At 52.0% G+C, this 19,368-nt stretch overlaps 8 protein-coding genes across 8 annotated transcripts; 6 read left to right on the forward strand and 2 right to left on the reverse strand.

The window, feature by feature from the left end:
• Positions 1-6: 6 nt before the first annotated feature.
• On the forward strand, positions 7-1,680 carry P152DRAFT_505416 (N2227-domain-containing protein; the record flags this gene model as incomplete). The annotated part of the gene is made up of 4 exons (XM_033682433.1): positions 7-111; positions 167-379; positions 427-811; positions 860-1,680. 4 exons carry the CDS (start codon positions 7-9, stop codon positions 1,459-1,461), a joined length of 1,305 nt encoding a protein of 434 aa, XP_033537161.1. The 3' UTR covers positions 1,462-1,680.
• A 1,290-nt stretch (positions 1,681-2,970) lies between these two features.
• On the forward strand, positions 2,971-5,144 carry P152DRAFT_188151 (MFS general substrate transporter). Its single transcript, XM_033674240.1, has 3 exons — positions 2,971-3,737; positions 3,789-3,933; positions 3,984-5,144. The coding sequence occupies exons 1-3, from the start codon at positions 3,220-3,222 to the stop codon at positions 5,037-5,039; spliced, it is 1,719 nt and encodes a 572-aa protein (XP_033537162.1). The 5' UTR covers positions 2,971-3,219; the 3' UTR covers positions 5,040-5,144.
• A 509-nt stretch (positions 5,145-5,653) lies between these two features.
• P152DRAFT_188266 (uncharacterized protein) lies at positions 5,654-6,458 on the forward strand. Its single transcript, XM_033674241.1, has 2 exons — positions 5,654-6,188; positions 6,216-6,458. The coding sequence occupies exons 1-2, from the start codon at positions 5,793-5,795 to the stop codon at positions 6,306-6,308; spliced, it is 489 nt and encodes a 162-aa protein (XP_033537163.1). The 5' UTR covers positions 5,654-5,792; the 3' UTR covers positions 6,309-6,458.
• A 1,280-nt stretch (positions 6,459-7,738) lies between these two features.
• Positions 7,739-9,347, forward strand: P152DRAFT_375270 (WD40 repeat-like protein; the record flags this gene model as incomplete). Its single annotated transcript, XM_033675599.1, has 2 exons — positions 7,739-8,311; positions 8,370-9,347. Coding segments are annotated over 2 exons (1,551 nt in total), but the record flags the coding sequence as incomplete, so codon positions are not given.
• Positions 9,348-10,293: 946 nt separating this feature from the next.
• On the reverse strand, positions 10,294-12,465 carry P152DRAFT_455247 (D-xylulose kinase). Its single transcript, XM_033678753.1, has 2 exons — positions 11,719-12,465; positions 10,294-11,666 (listed from the first exon to the last, which is right to left on the reverse strand). The coding sequence occupies exons 1-2, from the start codon at positions 12,049-12,051 to the stop codon at positions 10,434-10,436; spliced, it is 1,566 nt and encodes a 521-aa protein (XP_033537165.1). The 5' UTR covers positions 12,052-12,465; the 3' UTR covers positions 10,294-10,433.
• A 147-nt stretch (positions 12,466-12,612) lies between these two features.
• P152DRAFT_188341 (uncharacterized protein) lies at positions 12,613-13,844 on the reverse strand. The gene is made up of 2 exons (XM_033674242.1): positions 13,836-13,844; positions 12,613-13,768 (listed from the first exon to the last, which is right to left on the reverse strand). The coding sequence occupies exon 2, from the start codon at positions 13,450-13,452 to the stop codon at positions 12,925-12,927; it is 528 nt and encodes a 175-aa protein (XP_033537166.1). The 5' UTR covers positions 13,453-13,768; positions 13,836-13,844; the 3' UTR covers positions 12,613-12,924.
• Positions 13,845-15,101: 1,257 nt separating this feature from the next.
• On the forward strand, positions 15,102-16,225 carry P152DRAFT_464381 (chromatin associated protein KTI12; the record flags this gene model as incomplete). Its single annotated transcript, XM_033680564.1, has 4 exons — positions 15,102-15,107; positions 15,187-15,519; positions 15,567-15,833; positions 15,881-16,225. 4 exons carry the CDS (start codon positions 15,102-15,104, stop codon positions 16,223-16,225), a joined length of 951 nt encoding a protein of 316 aa, XP_033537167.1.
• Positions 16,226-16,742: 517 nt separating this feature from the next.
• Positions 16,743-18,614, forward strand: P152DRAFT_391017 (SET domain-containing protein; the record flags this gene model as incomplete). Its single annotated transcript, XM_033676074.1, has 6 exons — positions 16,743-17,084; positions 17,157-17,254; positions 17,309-17,490; positions 17,542-17,791; positions 17,847-18,423; positions 18,486-18,614. The coding sequence occupies 6 exons, from the start codon at positions 16,743-16,745 to the stop codon at positions 18,612-18,614; spliced, it is 1,578 nt and encodes a 525-aa protein (XP_033537168.1).
• Between the last annotated feature and the right edge of the window lie 754 nt (positions 18,615-19,368).

Below are 19,368 nucleotides of genomic sequence, written 5' to 3' on the forward strand. Positions count from 1 at the left end.
TCCAACATGCGTTGTCCACCCGTTCTGCAGTGTGTTACTGTGCTACTAGGATTCGGTACAATAGCCAAGGGCGAAGGCTGGTTCGGAAGCGGTTCTCAGAATGCGGTAACGGTATGTGTTAAGAGCTTTTGAGCGAGAATTCAAGCTAAGCCGACGCTGACTCCAGTATGAGGACGATTTCCCGACTCCGCGGCATCAACAAGCCAAAGAAGCCTTACTCAATCATATCCAACGAGATAGGTGGGTGTGGAACCGAAGTCATCCCCGCTACGCCTTGTTAAATGCACTGTATGGATATCTGCGATACCGCGAGAGTAATATTGAAGAGGTCTTAAAATGGAAGGAACTATACGAAAGACTTCCTTTTGCACAGAAAAAGGTTCGTGATGGAGAGGAGCAGACGTAAGCCGAGCTGACGCAACAAAGGTTGCGCGAGACGTAATACACTATGACAAGAGCTTAGACCGGGTGGAGCGGCTATACGAAGAGAACGCGCAAGTGGCCGATGCCATTCTAAACCACGGGCTCCAGTACTATCAAGTGGACCGGAAGGAGCTCGAGCAATTTGCTCAGGAGGCCGAAGCGGACAAACGAGAACCGGATCGTAAGGAAGTTCTACAGGCAATGCGCCATTTCGTTCGAGACTGGTCGGATGATGGCACGCATGAGCGCATGGAGACATTTCCATGGGTCCTTGAGACAATTGATGGACTGTTTCCATCGCGCCATGACAATCCCGACAATCCGATCAAGGTGATCATCCCAGGATCTGGACTGGGGAAGTTAGCGCACGAAATCGGAGACCTAGGAGGTAAGCAAAACATCTACAGAATCATGTCAGCAGCATTAACCCCCGCAGGTTTCGAAGTGACCTCCAACGAGTGGTCAATGTACATGAGCGTCGCATACCGATACATGCAAACGCTCAAAGAGAAGGAATCCGTCACATACTACCCGTACATTCCCCGCTGGTCCCACCAAATCAACCGCGCGAACCTCGAACGCGGCGTCAAGATGCCCAATACCGCCATCGACAACACAGCTATCGTGCACGTCGAAGGCGACTTCACCCACATCTTCAAAGCCCAAGCCGGCCAATTTGACGTCGTCGTCACGCTCTTCTTCATCGACACTGCCTGGAACCTGCTGACGTACATGGACAGCATCAAGGCGATGCTGAAGCCAGGTGGGTACTGGCTGAACCTGGGGCCGCTGCTCTACCGCGCGCAACCGTACGTGCAGCTCACTCTAGAGGAGATCCTAGACGTGTCGGAGCACATGGGGTTCGAGTTCCTGGACATCGATCCGAAGTGGGGGAACCTGACGGTCGAGGGGAGGAAGGCGAGGGGGGTGGAGGCGCGGTATAGTTTCGACCTGGAGGCGTTGATTAAGCATGCGTATTACGCACAGATGTGGGTCGCAAGGAAGACGGAGGATGACCTGTTTCATTCAGAGCTGTAGATGTAGCGTTCCAAGGGATTTCCTGTCACTGTCTGGCATGAACCGACGATCGATTGCTGGAGCCGACCCTAGCTACCGAAGTGGATGAGGTGAGACGCGAGATGTGATGAGAAATATATTATCCATAGCCAAATACGTCTCCTCGGAACTAGCCGTTAAGGAAATGATACAGCGGTATCGGTACCGCGTTAAATCATCTGGGGGCGAAAAGTACGATGCTTGTCATGCACATGAAGATCTAAATTCTATTATTCTAATGCGCTTATGGAGAATCAAGGATTATTAATATGCGCGCGACGAGCGAATAGTGACAAATTCTGTAACCAAGACTCAGGGGTCTGACTCAGGAGACATCAATAAGCAGAGAGACTGAGAGAGGAAATAGAACCGAATATGACGACAGGGCTTCCGTGGGGGAAGAAATTGATGGCCCGTACCATAGAGGCCTTCAGGTCTGAGGTCAGAGCCTTAAACCCGTACTCCATACCACACAGAAATCTAAGTTTTGAATCGAGCTGCGACGACGCACCCTTACATTTAAAGGCGGATTTAAAGGCGGATTTAAAGGTCAAATTATATTTTAAGAGCTATATCTACCTACCGTATGAGTCTGAATTAAATTATCCTTTTTGATGGTTATGATTTTTCGAGAAGAAAACGATATTATGGGCCATCAACTTCTTCCCCACGGAGCTTACTGCCTCAGCGCCTTCTCCCTATTTTGATATTGAAAGTTTGGAACCCGTGACCCTGGACTCATAACAACATGACAAAGCAAAAGCCACGTCAAAAATCATATCACATACCAGATCAGATGCAATTCATGCAATGCAAATTACAAATGTCCATGATTTCTTTGAACACTGAATTCTTAGTTTCTTACCAAGCCTATTGCCACGCAGTGTGCCGGGAATGCCTGCCTGCCGTACCTCAAGAGTGCATTCTAGACTTGCATCGGTTCTCGAGTACCTCTACTTGGACTTCAGCAGCATGGAGAGTAGATGATGTGATCACGCCTATCCATATGGTCTTTCCACCATGTTTTGTCACATCTCGGGTCAAGCCTTTTAGGCTATTGCTCATGCCTCATGGTCCAGAATCGAAGCACTGATATCTGAAACGTAAGCATCTACAGCGTATTGCAGCATGGAGATCCAGTAATATTGCGTGGTCAGATTTATCAGCTACGGCCCTCGGAGTTAGGCAGTCAGACGGTTTTTACACCTACGGTGAGTTTCTACCAAGACCTGTTGGTTCACTAAACCTGTATTGTTGCGAATTGCGAGGTCACCGTTGCTAGCTTTGTAACTTGTAGTGACGTTCAATAAGTCAAATTTCACTAATTAATTAACCCTATCGACTAACTAATGGTTTAAAGTCCATCCAACTGGGACGTTTGGACTGCATCACCGGCCTTAACAGCTTTGTCACCCGGAGTTAGAACCATCCCCTTGATGGATTCCTTCATCCTTTCACATTCCTGAACCAGAGGATTTGGTTCTATGTTATATTATAAATGTTGATTATGTATTCACATTGTTATGCTGCCCTCCAGGAATATATTTATATACTTCTTACTCGAGTTTGCTGTCCCTTCAATTCACTAAGATACAACCTTTACTCCTTTCTCACCACTCTCTCACTACTCTCACTTCCCCCACGACCGTTACACTCGGTTCAGTCCGTTTACGCACCTCCCCATCATCCTACTCCAATACCATACTCAGCCGAAGAAAAAATCAGCACTTGCGAAATACCATGACTTCATCGACAACCTCAGAGAAGGGCGATCTCAAAGCCGAATCTGGAACGACAACTCCTGCCCCTGGACGAAAGTCGCCAAGCATTCTAGAAGATCCTGAAAAGGATGCTGGGATCCTGTCTCCCAGTGTTCCGAACGATTCTGCTCCTCAAGAAGAGTGGACACGACCATACACACCCTGGCGATGGGTTCTAGTGCTGGTAGCCCTTTACCTGGCGGCGTTCCTCTACGGGCTTGACAATACCATCGTTGCCGACGTCCAGGGCCCCGTCATCGAAACGTTCGGAAATGTGGACAAGATTGGTTGGCTTGGGATCGGCTTTCCCTTAGGATCCATCGCGACGCTTGCTACCTTCGGCAAGGCCTACTCCATCTTTGACATTAAGTGGCTGTTCAATGGTAGCCTGATCATGTTCATTGCCGGCAGTGCGCTTTGTGGCGGTGCGCCGTCCATGACCGCTTTGATCATTGGACGCGTTTGGGCCGGAGCTGGCGGTTCTGGGATGTACCTGGGGTAAGTCGAGGTCCGAGTCGCTAGAAGTTCTCGTACTGACCAGTGTCACAGAATCTTGAATATTCTCACAATAAACACCAACTCAATCGAGCGGTCCATGTATATGTCCGGATGTGGCCTGGTATGGGGTATCGGCTGTATATTGGGACCAGTCATCGGCGGGAGCTTCGCCGACAGCTCCGCAACTTGGCGCTGGGTATGTTAAGCTTTCTCCATGTGTTGCATGCATCTACTAATGCTCCATAGGCGTTTTATATCAATCTCATCCTATATGGCATTCTTTGCCCGGTGGGAATTTTCTTCATCAGATCCATCAACCCCCAGCCGGATAAGACTTTCTTCAATAAGCTGCGACATATTGACTGGGTAGGATCCTTCCTCAATGCTGGCCTGTACACGTTCTTCGCCTCCGCGTTTACTTTTGGGGGTGCGGTCTATGCATGGAACGATGGCAAGACGATCGCCTTTATTGTCCTATTCGCCGTGTTCCTCATTGCCTTCGCCCTTCAGCAGACCTACATGGTGTTCACCACGTTCGAGACGCGAATCTTCCCGATCGACTTCATCAAAGACCGCACGCTCGTCCTGCTCTATATCGCTCAGTCCGCGGCAGCGACTTCACTATTCATCCCGATCTACTACACCCCTCTCTTCTTCCAGTTCACCCGAGGCGACTCCGGTACCGACTCTGCAGTCCGACTCCTACCATTCATCTTTCTCGTCATTGCCGCGATCCTTTTGAACGGATTCCTCATGCCTCGATTTGGATACTACATGCCCTGGTTCCTCGTCGCACCGATCTTTACCTTAGTTGGTTCGGCGTCTTACTACGCACTCGTCGATGCGTCGATCAGCGCAGGAAAAATCTACGGATTCGGCGTCCTCATGGGCATCGGCGCCGGCCTCTCCCAGCAGTCATCGTACTCCGTAGCTCCCACGCAAGTCGAACCGCACCGGATCTCGGACGCCCTCAATTTCATCAACAGCGCCCAGATCGGCGGCTTCGTCATCGCCCTCACGCTCACCTCGTCGATCTTCCAGAACATCGGCTTCTCGCACGTGAGCGCCGCGCTCGCTGGACGGGGTTTCACGCCCGCCGACATTCATCTGGCGCTGGCGGGAGCGAAGAGCGATCTGTTCGCCGACGTGCCGGACAGTGTTCGTCAGGCGGTAATTGATGGCATCGTCAAATCCATCGGCAATGGGTATATCCTGGTCATCACTGCTGCTGCGGTTGGGCTTATCGCGGCTCTTTGTATGAAGAGGGAAAAGTTGTTCATGGAAGTCGGAGCTGGCGGTTGAGCTGGGGAGGAAAAGCAGTGATCATTGATTATCCACTGTTTTGGATCCTTAGTTACTAAAGGAACAAATGGGGGTTGGTCCCGTTAATACCCAATAGAAGGCCTGGCTAGAAATAACGCTATAGAAATAGAAATATCCAAGAATATAATTATTTAACTCGTCTGATGTTATCGCGAGGAGAGGGGTTCTAGAACCTGTGTTGCTGGCAAATTACCAGTCGTCAAACTCAGTTCGCATGATAATATTGCCCTCGTTTGGATTAAATTCTCCGATTCGGAGTTCGTGCATCAAACGGAGTTGAGCGAGTCCATCCCTTGACCGACTGTAGCAGTGGAGCAGGGGGTCGTTGCTTGAGATGGTGACCTCAGGTTGTTTTCCGATCAGCCCACCAACCTCCAATATAATTGTTTCGCCAGAATCTCCTTGTCTGTCACGAGTGAACTCAAAACCATGAATTTTGGCTGTGCCAATCATTGTCCAGAAGAATATCTGATACCTCCACCCTGTAGGATTTCGTTGATTTTCTCATGGCGTGATACCCTTCCGCTGTTGGCTGCTGATTCCACCTCATTCGATCGTAGATATGCAATGCCATATATCCGCATCAGCGGGTAACCAGTATATAAGGATTGGGTCGGAGAGAACAGTTACGATGGAGTCGGACGGATCACGGCAAACATATTTACCACAACTACTAAAGTCAACCCAAATCAGTTACTGCATCAGCCAAACCCTCAACACCTCACCATCGACATGGCATACTACTACATCTATCCGCCACCTGACCCATACACGGTCTATCTCAACCACACCTTCCCCGAACACCACCTCCCCTTAGAAGGCCTGCGTCACAAAATCGCCGCACCCTTCCACCACAACCGCGACCAAGACCTCCACCTCCCCAAGACCGACGTCCGCGAGACCGCAACCCACTTCTACATCGAAGTCGAGCTCCCAGGCCTCGACAACGTCGAGCAGATGCACCTGAAGTGGAAGAACTCTCGGACGCTGGTGCTGGCGGCGCACATCGGGCGGCCGGCGACGGAGGAGGAGGCGGCAGCGGAGGGCGACGTGAGGCATCTGGTGCACCAGGTTGTTAAGGAGCGGTTAGTCGGGGAGTTTGAGCGGTCATTTCATTTTCCTGTGGAAGTGGATGCGGAGAAGATGACGGCGAAGTTGCATGCGGGGTTGGTGAGGATTGTGTTAGCTAAGATGAATCCCGAGGAGATCACGCCGCAGCCGGTTGAAGTGGAGCATAGTGGACATTGAGGGGAGGTTTGGGTCTTCTTCGTATGGGTGAGCGTTGGTTGGAATAGCGCTTGGGATCTGAGTATTTGTTCTTGTGTCGGGATATGATGCAAGCAGTCGTCGTCGTTACCATTCTGCTTGGGAGGATTGTGGAATTTATGATACCTATGGTTAGTGTAATGAAACTGTTGTTTAGCAATTGTCATCCAATGAATAGAGCGTGTTGGTATGGTGTTGAATCCTGCTTTGGTGTGATACAAGACCGCTCTTATCGATAACCGCCTGTTTCTGCAGTGCAACAGCCTATCTATGCTAAATTGCTAATCCATCAACGCATCAACACGAGGGGGTTTGGTTGAACCAAGTGCTATATATTGGTTGAGATGCCTTCTCTCAATCGAGCTCAATTGGATTCTTAGGACTATCAAGTATCGCGAATCTGTTGAATCGTGACTTTGTGAGACAGCTGTTGAGCACAGGGCAGGACGGCAAGGGTGTGAACCGGGAATTATTCGTCCGGCCCCTATGACTTCATGATACGATGATCCTGAATCGCGACTTTCATGATCTTCACCAAATATCTCTCGAGTTCGATTATCAATTGATCGCCCGGTCGACTTTAAAACTATCCGCGCGTTGGAAATCGCGGTGCTATCCGGGTCTACCACGTTTATTGCGGTTCCTCGACACGGTTCACGACAGGTCCCCGAAGTCGATGGCTTACGCATTCAACTCAAATGGTGAATGCAATCGCAATGGCGGCCAGGAGCGGATAAGCTTTTGGTGGGCACATATCGTTCGCATTATGAGCTCACTCTTGATCTATACTGACATATCGTCGTGTAGAGGCCGTATCTCGAACGAATGATGTCCCACGCCACATCGTAATATCCGTACCCCTTGCGTGCATTTATCGCAATGGATAGAAAGACACCACACTCCGCCTCGTCGAATGGCACGACCGACGGGCCGGCTTCCACCGATTCTACTCGAGAAGTAGTAGAAGGGTATGCTGGGGCTGATAGTGCGGTCAATGTATGGGAGCATGGTTCGGTTGAATAATAGACACACAAGGCTGACGAAAAGGTGCACACCAAAGGGGACCACACGACCTACGACACATAATTCCGGAGATGGAAGCCCGGCAGACTCGACGACGACGAAATCGGGCTCTATGCAGCGGACAAACACCGATGCGACGCTTTCCGCAGTGAGCCGGATCAATGACATCCCCAGTTCACTCAAGGATCGAGACAAGGACAAGAAGTAAGCCTGAGATCTTTCGTTCCCAACGCAGCACGTTTACGCGACTGCGGTCATTTTACCGTCTGAATAATCGATTTGCAACCTTCATATTTGCGTTTCGTCGATTGCGCGTGGCTTAGCGCGCGTAAGCATCCGAGACAAAGCCCCCAACGAGGCTGACTGCGATCTACACCGACAGAAAAGGTGTTTCGTTCCTGAGCCGAATCATTGGCAATAAAAAACGCGGCGCCCTCCCGACCCATGGCCAAGATGCTTCCGACCCGGGTGATGGCAGGCCGGAAGGCATGGACGCCCACCTATTTTCCCATTCCACAGACAACGTGGGATTCAGTCCGCAGTACCCGCAACCGCCCCAATATATCAAGGTTCGATCGAAATTCAAGCGGGAGAAGGAGATCGATCATCTGTTCCTATCGCAGCAGTTGCGAGGTGGCCATCAGAAGGCGACGACGTTTCCGTTGGTAAGTCGGACCGCCACCGAAATCGCCTCGCATACGCAGGCGCGAGAGGATCCGGTATGGGCGCTGGAGTTCAGCAAAGATGGGAAATATCTGGCCGCCGCCGGACATGATAAAACAGTCCGAGTGTGGGCAGTTATATCGTCACCGGAGGAAAGACGAGATTTCGAGGATGCAGGATCTCCGCAGGGCGGACAAGGAGCGTCGCCTAGCCCTCTCCGCGCACCGGTCTTTCATCCTACACCATTCCGATTATATGAAGGCCATGAATCTACTGTCATTGATCTGAGTTGGAGCAAGGTATGCGATTGAACGCAGACATGTAGGTCACGAAGCGATGCTAACTGCTTTGATACAGAACAATTTCCTGTTATCTTCGTCGTTCGACAAGACGGTGCGGTTATGGCATATATCTCGCAATGAATGTCTTTGCACCTTCAAACATGCTGAGTATGTCCCGTCTATCCAATTTCATCCGCGAGATGACCGGTTCTTCCTCGCCGGCTCCCTGGACTTAAAATTACGGCTTTGGAGTATTCCAGACAAAAGCGTAGCATTCTGGGCGCAGCTACCGGAGATGATCACAGCCGTTGCATTTACCCCTGACGGAAAATCCTGCATTGCCGGGACTCTCGGTGGCCAACTCCATTTCTATGAGACCGACAACTTGAAATATTCGACCCATATCCACGTCCGCTCCAACCGCGGGAAAAAATCCCGGGGCAGCAAGATAACCAACATCCAAGCAATGAACTTTCCTCCGGACAAGCCATACGGAAATTTAAAGATCCTGGTTTCTAGCAACGATTCGAGGGTGCGGCTGTACAACATGCGCGACAAGAGCCTTCAGGCCAAGTTCAAGGGACACGTGAACAACGAGACGCAGATCCGAGCAACATTTAGTGACGACGGGAGATATGTGGTATCTGGGAGCGAAGACAAGAAAACTCACATTTGGTCAATCGACCCTGGCGATGCGGAGAAGGGCGAACAGCCCCTGGAAGTGTTCGAGTCGAACTCATCGATGACCATCGCATCGCTACTTGCCCCCACAAAAACGCGACAAGCTCTCAGTGCTTCGGAAGATCCTATATATGATCTCTGTAACCCTCCACCCGTTACCCTTGTTTCCCGGACCGAGTCCATTCATTCATCACGGCCACCGACAGAGAGCGAAAACGGCCAGGAGATTCCATCCGGAGAGACCACCACCAACCGCACCGCAGGGTCACCTGCGTACGTCGCGCGCAATGTACATCCCGGCGGTCACATCATAGTGACCGCCGAATACTCCGGCAGCATCCGCGTCTATCGTCAAGACTGCGCCTACATGAAACGGCGCCAAGCCGAAGCGTGGGACGCCAGCTCCGCATTCGGCAAACGCAACGCCGGCTCCACGAAAGGCACGAGCCCGCGCATCGGATTCGGCGGGCTCAATCGTTCCGGCTCCGTCACCACGCGTGCGAGTGCCGGGACGAACAGCGGAGCACGAAGCATGACGGCGCTCGCACTAACGAGGAGTCGTGAGCGGCGAGACTCGAGTTCGACGCAGCCGTCGAGCGATCGAATCTTGAGCTGGCGGCAGGGTATCGATACGAACAGCAGCACGAGCGTGGATAGCCCTCAGTTGGGTCGCAGAAGTGCCAGTCTTCGCAAAGGTCGGAGTGTTAGCCCGCGCAAGAGTTCTGGGCAGGTTTCTCACGCCTCGTCGGCCGGCGGGACGGGGTCGATGCCGAAGGCTCAACCTACGAAGTCGGACCCTACGCGGTCGCAATCGCGGCTTCAGCAGGACAAACAGAAAATCACGACCGAATCACCAGGGGGGAATGGCGGCGCGAGCAGACAAGCCACCCCCAAAGAACAGAAAGCACCGGACCGTATTCCTACAGACAGGGATAGCAGTCCCGACCCGCTTACGCAGCGAGGGAGTCAAAATCACACATTCTGGAACCCGCAAGCCTGGCGACGCGATCAAATGAACGCAGCCATGAACCCCTCATCCCGCCCTAAACCCCCGCAGACTTCCCCCAACCACGACTCCAACCTCCTAATGCCCGACCTCGCCGCGTTAAACAAGAAACTCAGCAACGTCAGCACGCTGAGCAGCGAGGGGAGCACCGCGGGGAGTGGACAGCAGCGGCTGTCGGCGGAATACAGTTCGGTAGGGGGAAAGGAGAACGAAGAGGCGGAGGTAAGGTGTCGGAGGTGTTCGGGCACGTCGTTCAAGGCGAAGATGATCGATCGGGCGACGGGGAAACAAAAGTGCTTTGTATGCTCAAGGTGCGGCACGCCTCTATAATGTTGGTAATTTAATGCGAAGTACACAACTCTACTTGAACAGTCGTGAGCGTTTTCCCGCTTATCGCATCCACATATCTATCACTTCGACGAGTGGTTGGTAGATTCCTATCAAAGCCCCTAATCACAACCCCTCCGCAGCGATCTTCAACACTTCCTTTTCCATCATATCAAACCCCTCCAACGCCTCGCCATACCGTTCCCACACCCCTTCTTTATACCCATCCGCCACGCGCTTCACAAACCCATCCTCATGCCATCGCTTCTCCACATACTCCTCAAACGTCTCCTTCCCTCCTTCCACGCCCCACGTGGCTTTATACGCCGCCCCAAGCGCGCACGCATTGCCGCCGATATCCAACTTGAACACCCCTTCCGAACCACCTAGCACTTCGCCAGCGATGCGCGCGATCGCGGGGTTCTGAGAGCCGCCGCCAACTAAGTATACACGACGCGGTTGTGGGGGAAGTGCCTGTCCCTGTGAGGACTTTTGCGGGGTGACGAGGGATTGGGACCGTAGCCTGAGCGATAAGAACTGCGACTCGATGATGGCGCGCACGTCGGCGGTGGGCTCGGGCCACGCTGAGGAGCCGGAGGAGGGGCTGGCGGGGTGGAGGGTTTGGGGTTTCGGGTAGTATAGATAGCGCCAGGTGCCGGCTTTTACGTTTGGCACGATCTCGGGACGTGGGAAGAAGAGGCCGAGTTTCATGGGGTCGGAGGCACTGCTTTGGCCTAGCGGAGGCGTCGCTGTCGCGGTGTCGTTGAACCGATCCCATGACCCCGACTCGTCTCCATTGACCGCATCACGGATCTGCTCCCGCGCTAGCCCGCCGTTCTTATAACACAGCATGAACATATACAACCCCGCCGCCGCTGGATGGTTCATGAAATGATACGCCGGATCCGGCCGGTAGTTCGGCGTCGACATGAGGAACGTCGTCGACGTGCCGAGCGATACCATCGCGTCCGACGGCTGCAGCGGGAGAGCGAGGATCGTCGATGGGTTGTCGCCCGTGAACGGGATGACGCTGCAGTGCGCAGGGAAGCCGAAGCGCGAGCGGAAGTAGCTCGCGACGGGGCCGAAGGACCGGCCGCCGGATTTCGGGACATGGCCGAGGCGTTGGCGGAGGTCCGCGACGCTGGTGCCGCCGGCGGTGAGCTGGAGAAGTTGGTCGTGCCATTGAGCTTTTTGGATGTCCCAGAGGTTCATGCCGGTGACGTCGCCGATGTCGATGGGGGCGACCTTTCCAAGGAATATCGACGCGAGGAACGAGGATACTAGGGAGATTCGTGCGGTGGCTTTGTATGCCTCTGGATACTTCTCTCGGAATCGAAGGATCTGTGGACCGCTGAAACGCTGCTCTCGGGTCAGTACTCGCAGTGGTTAGAGAGGCTTGAGAACCACATACATGATGAGCCTTGCTTCCAGTAATTGCAGCGAGCTTCTCCGGGCCCCCTAGATAGCTGTCAAACGCCTCACACTGTTTCTGCGTGCTCGCATCCTGCCAATTCGGACTAAACGGGTGACTAAACGCTCCGCGACTCTCCCCCTCCCCTCCACTCTCCAACTGCTCCAGCAACGTCTTCGCCGGATCCAACCCTTTCAGCAGCTCCTCCGCATCGTGGCTCCAGAACACCGTGCCATGTTGCATGCCTGCCCCGGAAATACCCTTCACTTTCGAGAAATCCAGGCCCGCGTCTTTCAGGCGCTGCAGGACCAGCTCGATGGCGTCAAGCCACATGGCGACGGGAGCGAAGATCTCGCCTTTAGAGGGGTTGGCGAGGACGCCTTTTTCGATGCCATATTTGGCGAGGTCAGCGTCGAAGTCGACTTTTGCCTCGTGGACGAGTTGGAGGTCGGAGCGGACGACGAGGCCTGTGAAGGGGTTTGTCGTCAGCGCGGGAGGACTTCGTCTGGACGGATTGCGGGACCTTAGGTACCTTTCAGTTGTTGGGTGCTCAGGTCAAAGCCCAGATAGAGTGATTCAACCATTGTCGAGGTATGTGTTGACATGAGCTCGAGGAAATTTCTCTCGCGATGCCATGATGTTTATTAACGGATCTTTGGCTTCTGATATGTGGGGATTTCTTGACAACGGAGCTCAGAGTGAGGTCATTCAGCCTAAAATGATCGGCGGAACTCCCATCACATTCAGGATCAGATCCGAGAGACCATCGAGATCCGAGACTTGCAAGGAATGTATTTTGACATATTGAGTTTGTACAATCTGCAGGAAACTATTGTCCATTGTTGTAGGTATATACCCCTATTATACAAACTGCCGGTGGTTTGATTTGTTTTAGACTGGATCCCTAAATTCCGGTCTAACTTAGACTATTAACACAGGAGAATCCGAATATCCAGAAGATGTTTCGCAGCGTATTTAACAATGGATTATCTATCCGAGTAAACATATTCGACGTAGAATAGTGACCCATTTCCGAGACCAATTTGCCATATATGAAGCAACCAGATGACTTCGGTGGACGAATATCCAACCCGTCTTCTAAACGCCATTGCTGATGCAAATCCCCATCCATATTGATAAACGAAACGCCTTCTCTTGCTTTACACGCGCTTCCCGGCGCGGATATGCTGTACATGCGTTTCCGCTCTATAGTTCCACCCCTTCCATGTCTCTCATTAAGCACGCTATCTGCGCCCGCTTCGCCGCCTCAGCCACAAGTCCGTAATCTTCCAAGAATGCCGCCGTCTCTGCAGCCGTGGTGCCCGCGTTCGGTGGGTATGTTGGTGGTCGTGCTGCATGCGGATTCGACTGTGACTGCGGCATCTGTTGCGCAGCGGGTGCAGGCGCTGGAGCGGACGAGGCGCTCATCTGCTGGTGCGGCATTTGTTGGTATTGCCCCGTCGGATACCCGTTCGTATATGCCGGCTGCTGATGAGGATGGCTGGAAGTCGGGAGAGGTGGCGATGTCGAATGCACGCCGGGAGGTATCCGTCCTTGTGAGTCTATCGAGTAGAAGTGATGACTTTGTTGTGTCTGCGCTCTGGTTGGCGAGGGAAGAGGTGCGGAGGCATTTCCTGAGGAGTAGGCGGTTTGTGATGTTGTGGCGTAGGGCGTCTGGGGATTATAGGAGTGCGGATGAGGCTGGTGTGTATGTTGCCGACCCGGTGTCGACATGGTGGCGACCGGGAAATTCAATCAGTCGGTTTCCAGAACAGAGGGGGTTTGATGTCCCGGCAGGCCGAAACAACCCTGAAATGACAACGACAACGGTTCGATTCGCTATGAGCGATGCGGTCGCTGTCCTCGATGCTGTACCAACTTCGGATTAATCGTATATGTAGCGGGCCATTTGCCGCCTTGATAGAGTGAGGTAGATTCGTATGCGCGCATAAGATCGTTCTATTGTCGGATAGGGAGTATCGGGAGTATCGATTTCTTATCTAGCCTTGGTGCTTGGGTTGACTTAGTCCGGGGATGTCGGGGTAGAGAACTAAGCGCATGTGAGATCTGAACGGTGATCCGCGATTAGATATGGACAACGAAAAGTAGTATCGTACAATGCGATGCCAACTCACCTCAAAGTTACCACCTGATAGATTATTTAATCGAGTACGCGACCTGATTAATAGACCCGGGTAATGAATAGTGGTACAAGATCGAAGATCTTCAGTTCCATTCAATGCAGTCCCACATAGATCGGGGAGTCTAAACCCGACAGCATAGCGGGAAATGAAATTCTATCCGGACCCGGAGAAGTACCAACCGATTGGACGAAAGAGCGACAATCGACGCGCCGTTTGAAAAAGATGATGAGAGGTGTAGATGGATAGAAGATGGCGGCAGAGCTGAGAAGTACATAGTACAACCTCGGCGGAGAACCCGAGAAGATGTTCGGGGATATCATTTATCATATGGCATGAGACACCCAAATCCCCGGGAGCCCCGCAATAATACCGGTTCATACCTGATACATCTCCAACTCCTGTAACCTCCCCCACGGACTCGAGCCTCTCGGAGGCTTGGGAACATTTCCTGTTTCAGGTGTCTAGCACCAACGAGGCGTAGTTACTACCTGCCCTTGTATAATAGTTTTGTAGGATCTGTAAATCAAGCATACCATGCACCTGCTGCATGTGGACTAGGAACAATTATAGAGGATAGTTTTGTCTTGGATCATACAATCATCAGAGAGTTTTCTGCTAGGAATCCCCTTTAGTTACCTGTATCCCGTTCGCCGCTGACGGAGTGATTCATTTGACTGAACGAAAGGTGGCGGTATACATGCGCGTGAGCGTCATGAAATCGAAAATCACGAGATTTCGCGTTTTTAATACCGGTCTAACCGAGTAGGGTTAAACCGAATCATACTTCAACGACGAAAGCGCCGGGCGGGCAGGTATTCGATCTGTAGAGCCATAGCTCATAAGGGCGTGGACTACGTGGATGAGTTACACCTGAACTTTTGGATTGGTTTGGCAGAATCCCTGACTGGCCTGCCATCGTAGGGGCATGTATAGAAATACAGAGGGCACAACTTCGATAGCCTAGGGGCCCATACCAGACGTCAATTGATCAACCTGGCTGGTATTCACTGAAGTTGGGGTGAAGAGGAGTGAAGTCAGAATAGATTACCATAATGTACCAAATACCTACCAATGTTGACAGTTATCGGCTAATCCGATCTAAATTGGCGTCCCCACATCGTATTCCCATACATCGTACATGATACATCCCACCCACGTGCAAGTCTCTGTCTCTTGGTCTGTCTATTAGCCGTACGGAAGTATATCACCAGTTGTAGGTATCTTCCATACCATTTCACTATGCCAGTAAGTATTGCGGCGTCGTTGCTTAACTCAGACCAATCCATCCAGACCAATCCATCTGGATGCACTGACTCTTGCGAAGTTGATACTCATCTCCGGGTATCCTTGTTCGGGGAAGACACACCGCGCAACCCAACTCCTCGAAGCCATACAAACCCGAGTAAAGCAAGCTCCGACCTCTTCGTTCGTCGCGAATCTCAAGGTACATCTAGTCAATGATGAAACCCTCGGACTCTCCCATGACATATACGGCAACACCCGCGCCGAGAAGGATGGACGAGCCGCAGAGATGAGCGCCATCAAACGCCTGCTGAGCAAAGACGCCATCGTTATTGCCGATGGATTGAATTATATCAAGGGATACCGATACCAGCTCTTCTGCGAGGCCAAGGCTGTAGGGACAACCAGCTGTGTTGTATGTATGCGCAATGGACGTTCGATTCCCAAACTGACCCTCCAGAGGTCCACGTAGGCGTGCCCGCTGATGAGTGTCGAGCTGCCAATGCTCGTCGCATTGAAGATCCTAATGCGACCAATGAGTATGCGGAGGAGATCCTCGAAAACTTGATATTCCGGTATGAAGAACCGAACGGCATGACGAGATGGGATAGTCCCCTTTTCATCGTGATCAAGGAGGACGCGGAGCCGCCCGTCGATGCGATCTGGGACGCATTGATCGGAGGCGAAGGCAAACCGAAGACGGTCAAACCGCACATGGCGACGGTGATGGTGAGATCATTTTGCATATTCCTGCGCGCCCGTCTGACGTCGTACAGAGCCCGACCACCCCGCAAGATGCGCTCCAAGCCCTCCATTCCCAAACCACCGCCGTCATCTCCGCCATCCAAACCTTCCAAGGCAACGCCCCCGACTCCTCGGGTGCGGTGGTCACTATACCCGGGGTGGAGACTCCCGTTCAGTTGCCCATGAAGGCGGTCGGTCCGGCACAACTGCAAAGGTTCCGGCGGCAGTATGTGCAGATGAGGAGACAAGGGGGACTGGTGATGGGCGGAGGCGAGAAAAGTAATCAGGTCGGGCAGGTGGGGGGGCCAGAGGCGGCGGAAGGAGGATATAAATCTGGCTTCGTCGAGTACCTGAACGCGGAATTTGAGAGGCCATGACCGCGACGGCACACAGCATTGGGATTTCGATAGAACCATAGCGCGGGCGTTTCGGGGAAGGGCAAGATATTGCGGGCCAACTTCTACGTGGTCAGCAAGTCTTGGAGGGGATATGATTTACTATCTGTGCTTCAGAAACGGCCGGAGGGAATCACGCACAATGACTTCATGAATAGATTTGGCTCCTAGAAGCATTGAAGTTGTCGATAATAAAGAAAATATCCATTCATCCATTTCTGTCATCTAGAATAAACACCGTTTTTATATATTGGAGTTCCGCCATGGTGCTACCCGCTCCTCGAAATCCTCGGAATTCGGGGTCTTAATACCTCTATTTACAACACTAGAGATTTTTTCCACGACCTTGAGTTTGATTGTAAACGGACGGATCACATTTCTTTTACTTAAGTCTATCATAAAACCGAAGTCTTCCGTTTGAAAACATTCGAACCTTTAAATTCCTATCTTCTAAATCCCGTTGGCCTAGCCTCAATTCGCAGTTCTTGCTTCTACCGCAATGATCAAATCAGGTCGTCGGGAGGGCTGGCTGTCCCTCCCTCCGCACACTTTTAAGTCATGGACCCAACTGAACGATATCGAGCTGAACGGGATCAAGTTCGCCGAGGTCAGCGGTCGAGGCACAGGCGTCATCGCCTCGCGAAGCTTCAAATCTAAAGATGAACTCCGGCGTGGAAGTGTCGAGCTAGACAAGCTGATGACCTATGTTCCATTATACGAACCGGAGATGTTAATGAAGGTACCCCAGGATATGGTTCTATCAAAGGAGACAGTTCGACGGTGGGCTGCTCATGATGCTCGCTTCAAAGAGCTGTTGAATGCTTGCCCAGAATTGATTGAGGTTGGGATGCCAGGCGCGATTCTTTGTATTGATTCGCGGGATGGGATTGCTGACCATGATATACTTTGACAGAGGAAAGCTCGTGGATGGATTCTCTTGTTCCTATTATATCAAGTCACGTCTTGCAATCCTTCCACCCAATTACCTTGCTCACGGAATCCGTTCATGGAGTGAGATTTCACTGTTCCGACCATACGAGAAACCAGACTAATGCTGCCATGAAGCTATATAAAATTCCTCCCTGAAGTCTCGCTGCCGACTTTCTGGAGCCGCGAGGAGCAGAAATTACTGGCGGGAACCACCCTCCTCCCTGCTCTCAACGCGAAACTAGACTCTCTGAAACGAGAATTTGAAATATTACATTCGGGGACCGCGAATATCCCTTGGTGTGCGGATAATTGGTGGAGTCGCTCCGCTCCGCCCGGTTTCGACGATTTCCTGGTTATAGGATCTCCAGTACCGGAGGCCCGCTACTGGTCTGGGACGGCATTAACGTTCGAGGACTGGCTCCATCTGGATGCGGCGTATCGATCCCGCGCTTTGGAGATGCCAAATATTGGCGATGTGATGGTTCCGGCACTGGATATGGCGAATCATGCTAGCGAGGAGGATATCACGGCTCGGTACGATGTGGACGCTGATGGCAATGTGATGCTGGTGATGAAGGAGGAGAAGACTGGTGCTGAAGGGGACGAGATTTTCATCACGTATGTTACGGCCTTCCCCGGATATCTAACCCTTTGCTGAGAATGATTGGGGTAGGTACGGTGAGAAGGGTGCATGTGAAATGTTGTTCTCGTACGGCTTTCTCGAATCGTCCAGGACTACAGCAAGCGAACTATTCCTTGATCTGAGCATTCCAGACGACGATCCCTTGAAGTTCGTCAAAAAAACCGTAGCCACCTGTGCTCCTAGGGTCCGAATCTTTGACTCCGAGACAGAACACCGGGATGGTGGTCGAAAGGATGAAACCCAATGGGAAAGCGACTACGTCTGGTGGTCATGCGTCAATGAAGAGGACGGATTGGAATTCCGCGTCTTGCAACAGACGGACGGGGAAAGAGAGCTCGCTGTGATTTGGAAAGGGGCTCGGGTAGAAGATCCCAATATGATTGGCCAGCATCTGAAGGAGGATGAGCTGCGAGAACTTTTCGAGTTACGAGCGGTGGTCATGGTCCAAGAGCGTGTGGAGGCACAGTTGATCAAGCTCAAGGAGAATGGTCCGTCGGATGCGACCGACGATACAGAGATACGGCCAGAGGTGAAGGCTTCCATAACGAGACTGAGAGAATTGGAGGGAGAGCTTCTTGAAAGGGCACATGCAGACCTTGAGCACCAGGTAACGAGCACCGACCTTCCTGCAATGATTCCGTCTATGGATGCTGACATGATGATATTCAGAAACTCCGACTCGCCAACAGCGATACCGTCGAGCACTTCCTCAGTAATCAAGCACAACAAGCAGCGGCCCAAACAGTCGAGACGGTGAACGACGAAGAGGAAGATGACGATACCGAAGACTTTTCCTAAACTAGTAATATCGCAACATTCTCTCTACCGGTCCAGCCACCGATAGGTTGAGATGCAAGGCGGAACATTTGTGGCTTGCAGCCCAGGCACCTGGGATGCGGGACGCGGGAGCGATACGGGTTTCGATCAGTCCATCCTCTCCTGACTACAAGTTCACCCTCCTGATCGCGGTCTGGGCCAGGGTCAAAGATCTTGGTCCCACGTAGATTTTCCCCAGCTCTTGGAATCTGGGGAAGTGGAATTTCATCTAGAACGGAAAACGCTACGGTACTAACGGTCAACGGATCTCATACGACCTCAACAGAATCATGATCGTATATCTCTCAACTTTGGGTTCGGCGCTCGTATCTGATAATCCGAGGGAATTTTCCATCGGCGTCCACTCCAAATCCGTCAGGACCAAGCATAGCGTAGAGAGATAAAATCCTTCATTTGACGGCCGAACCGTACATACGGGATTGGCACCAACTCAGAAATGAAAATCAACTGATCGAAATGGAATCAACATCATGAACTAGCGAATACGGCGCATTCTGACCATCTCATCTCCCCACGAGGCAATATCTCACCTCAACAACCGGGATATTTTGCCTATATCGACAATGGCCGGAGGAAGACGGGCCAACCGCCATGACGAATCGACGAAGGAATAACTCGTCCGGGCCAGTGGAGCTGAAGGAATTATTCAACGATTATTGGCTCGTATTACGGTAAGCGCCGATATTCCGCGGTAAACCCCGCAGTATTAGGAGTC

Source organism: Eremomyces bilateralis (assembly GCF_010015585.1).
Source record: "Eremomyces bilateralis CBS 781.70 unplaced genomic scaffold P152scaffold_3, whole genome shotgun sequence".
Classification (NCBI taxonomy): Eukaryota; Fungi; Ascomycota; class Dothideomycetes; order Eremomycetales; family Eremomycetaceae; genus Eremomyces; species Eremomyces bilateralis.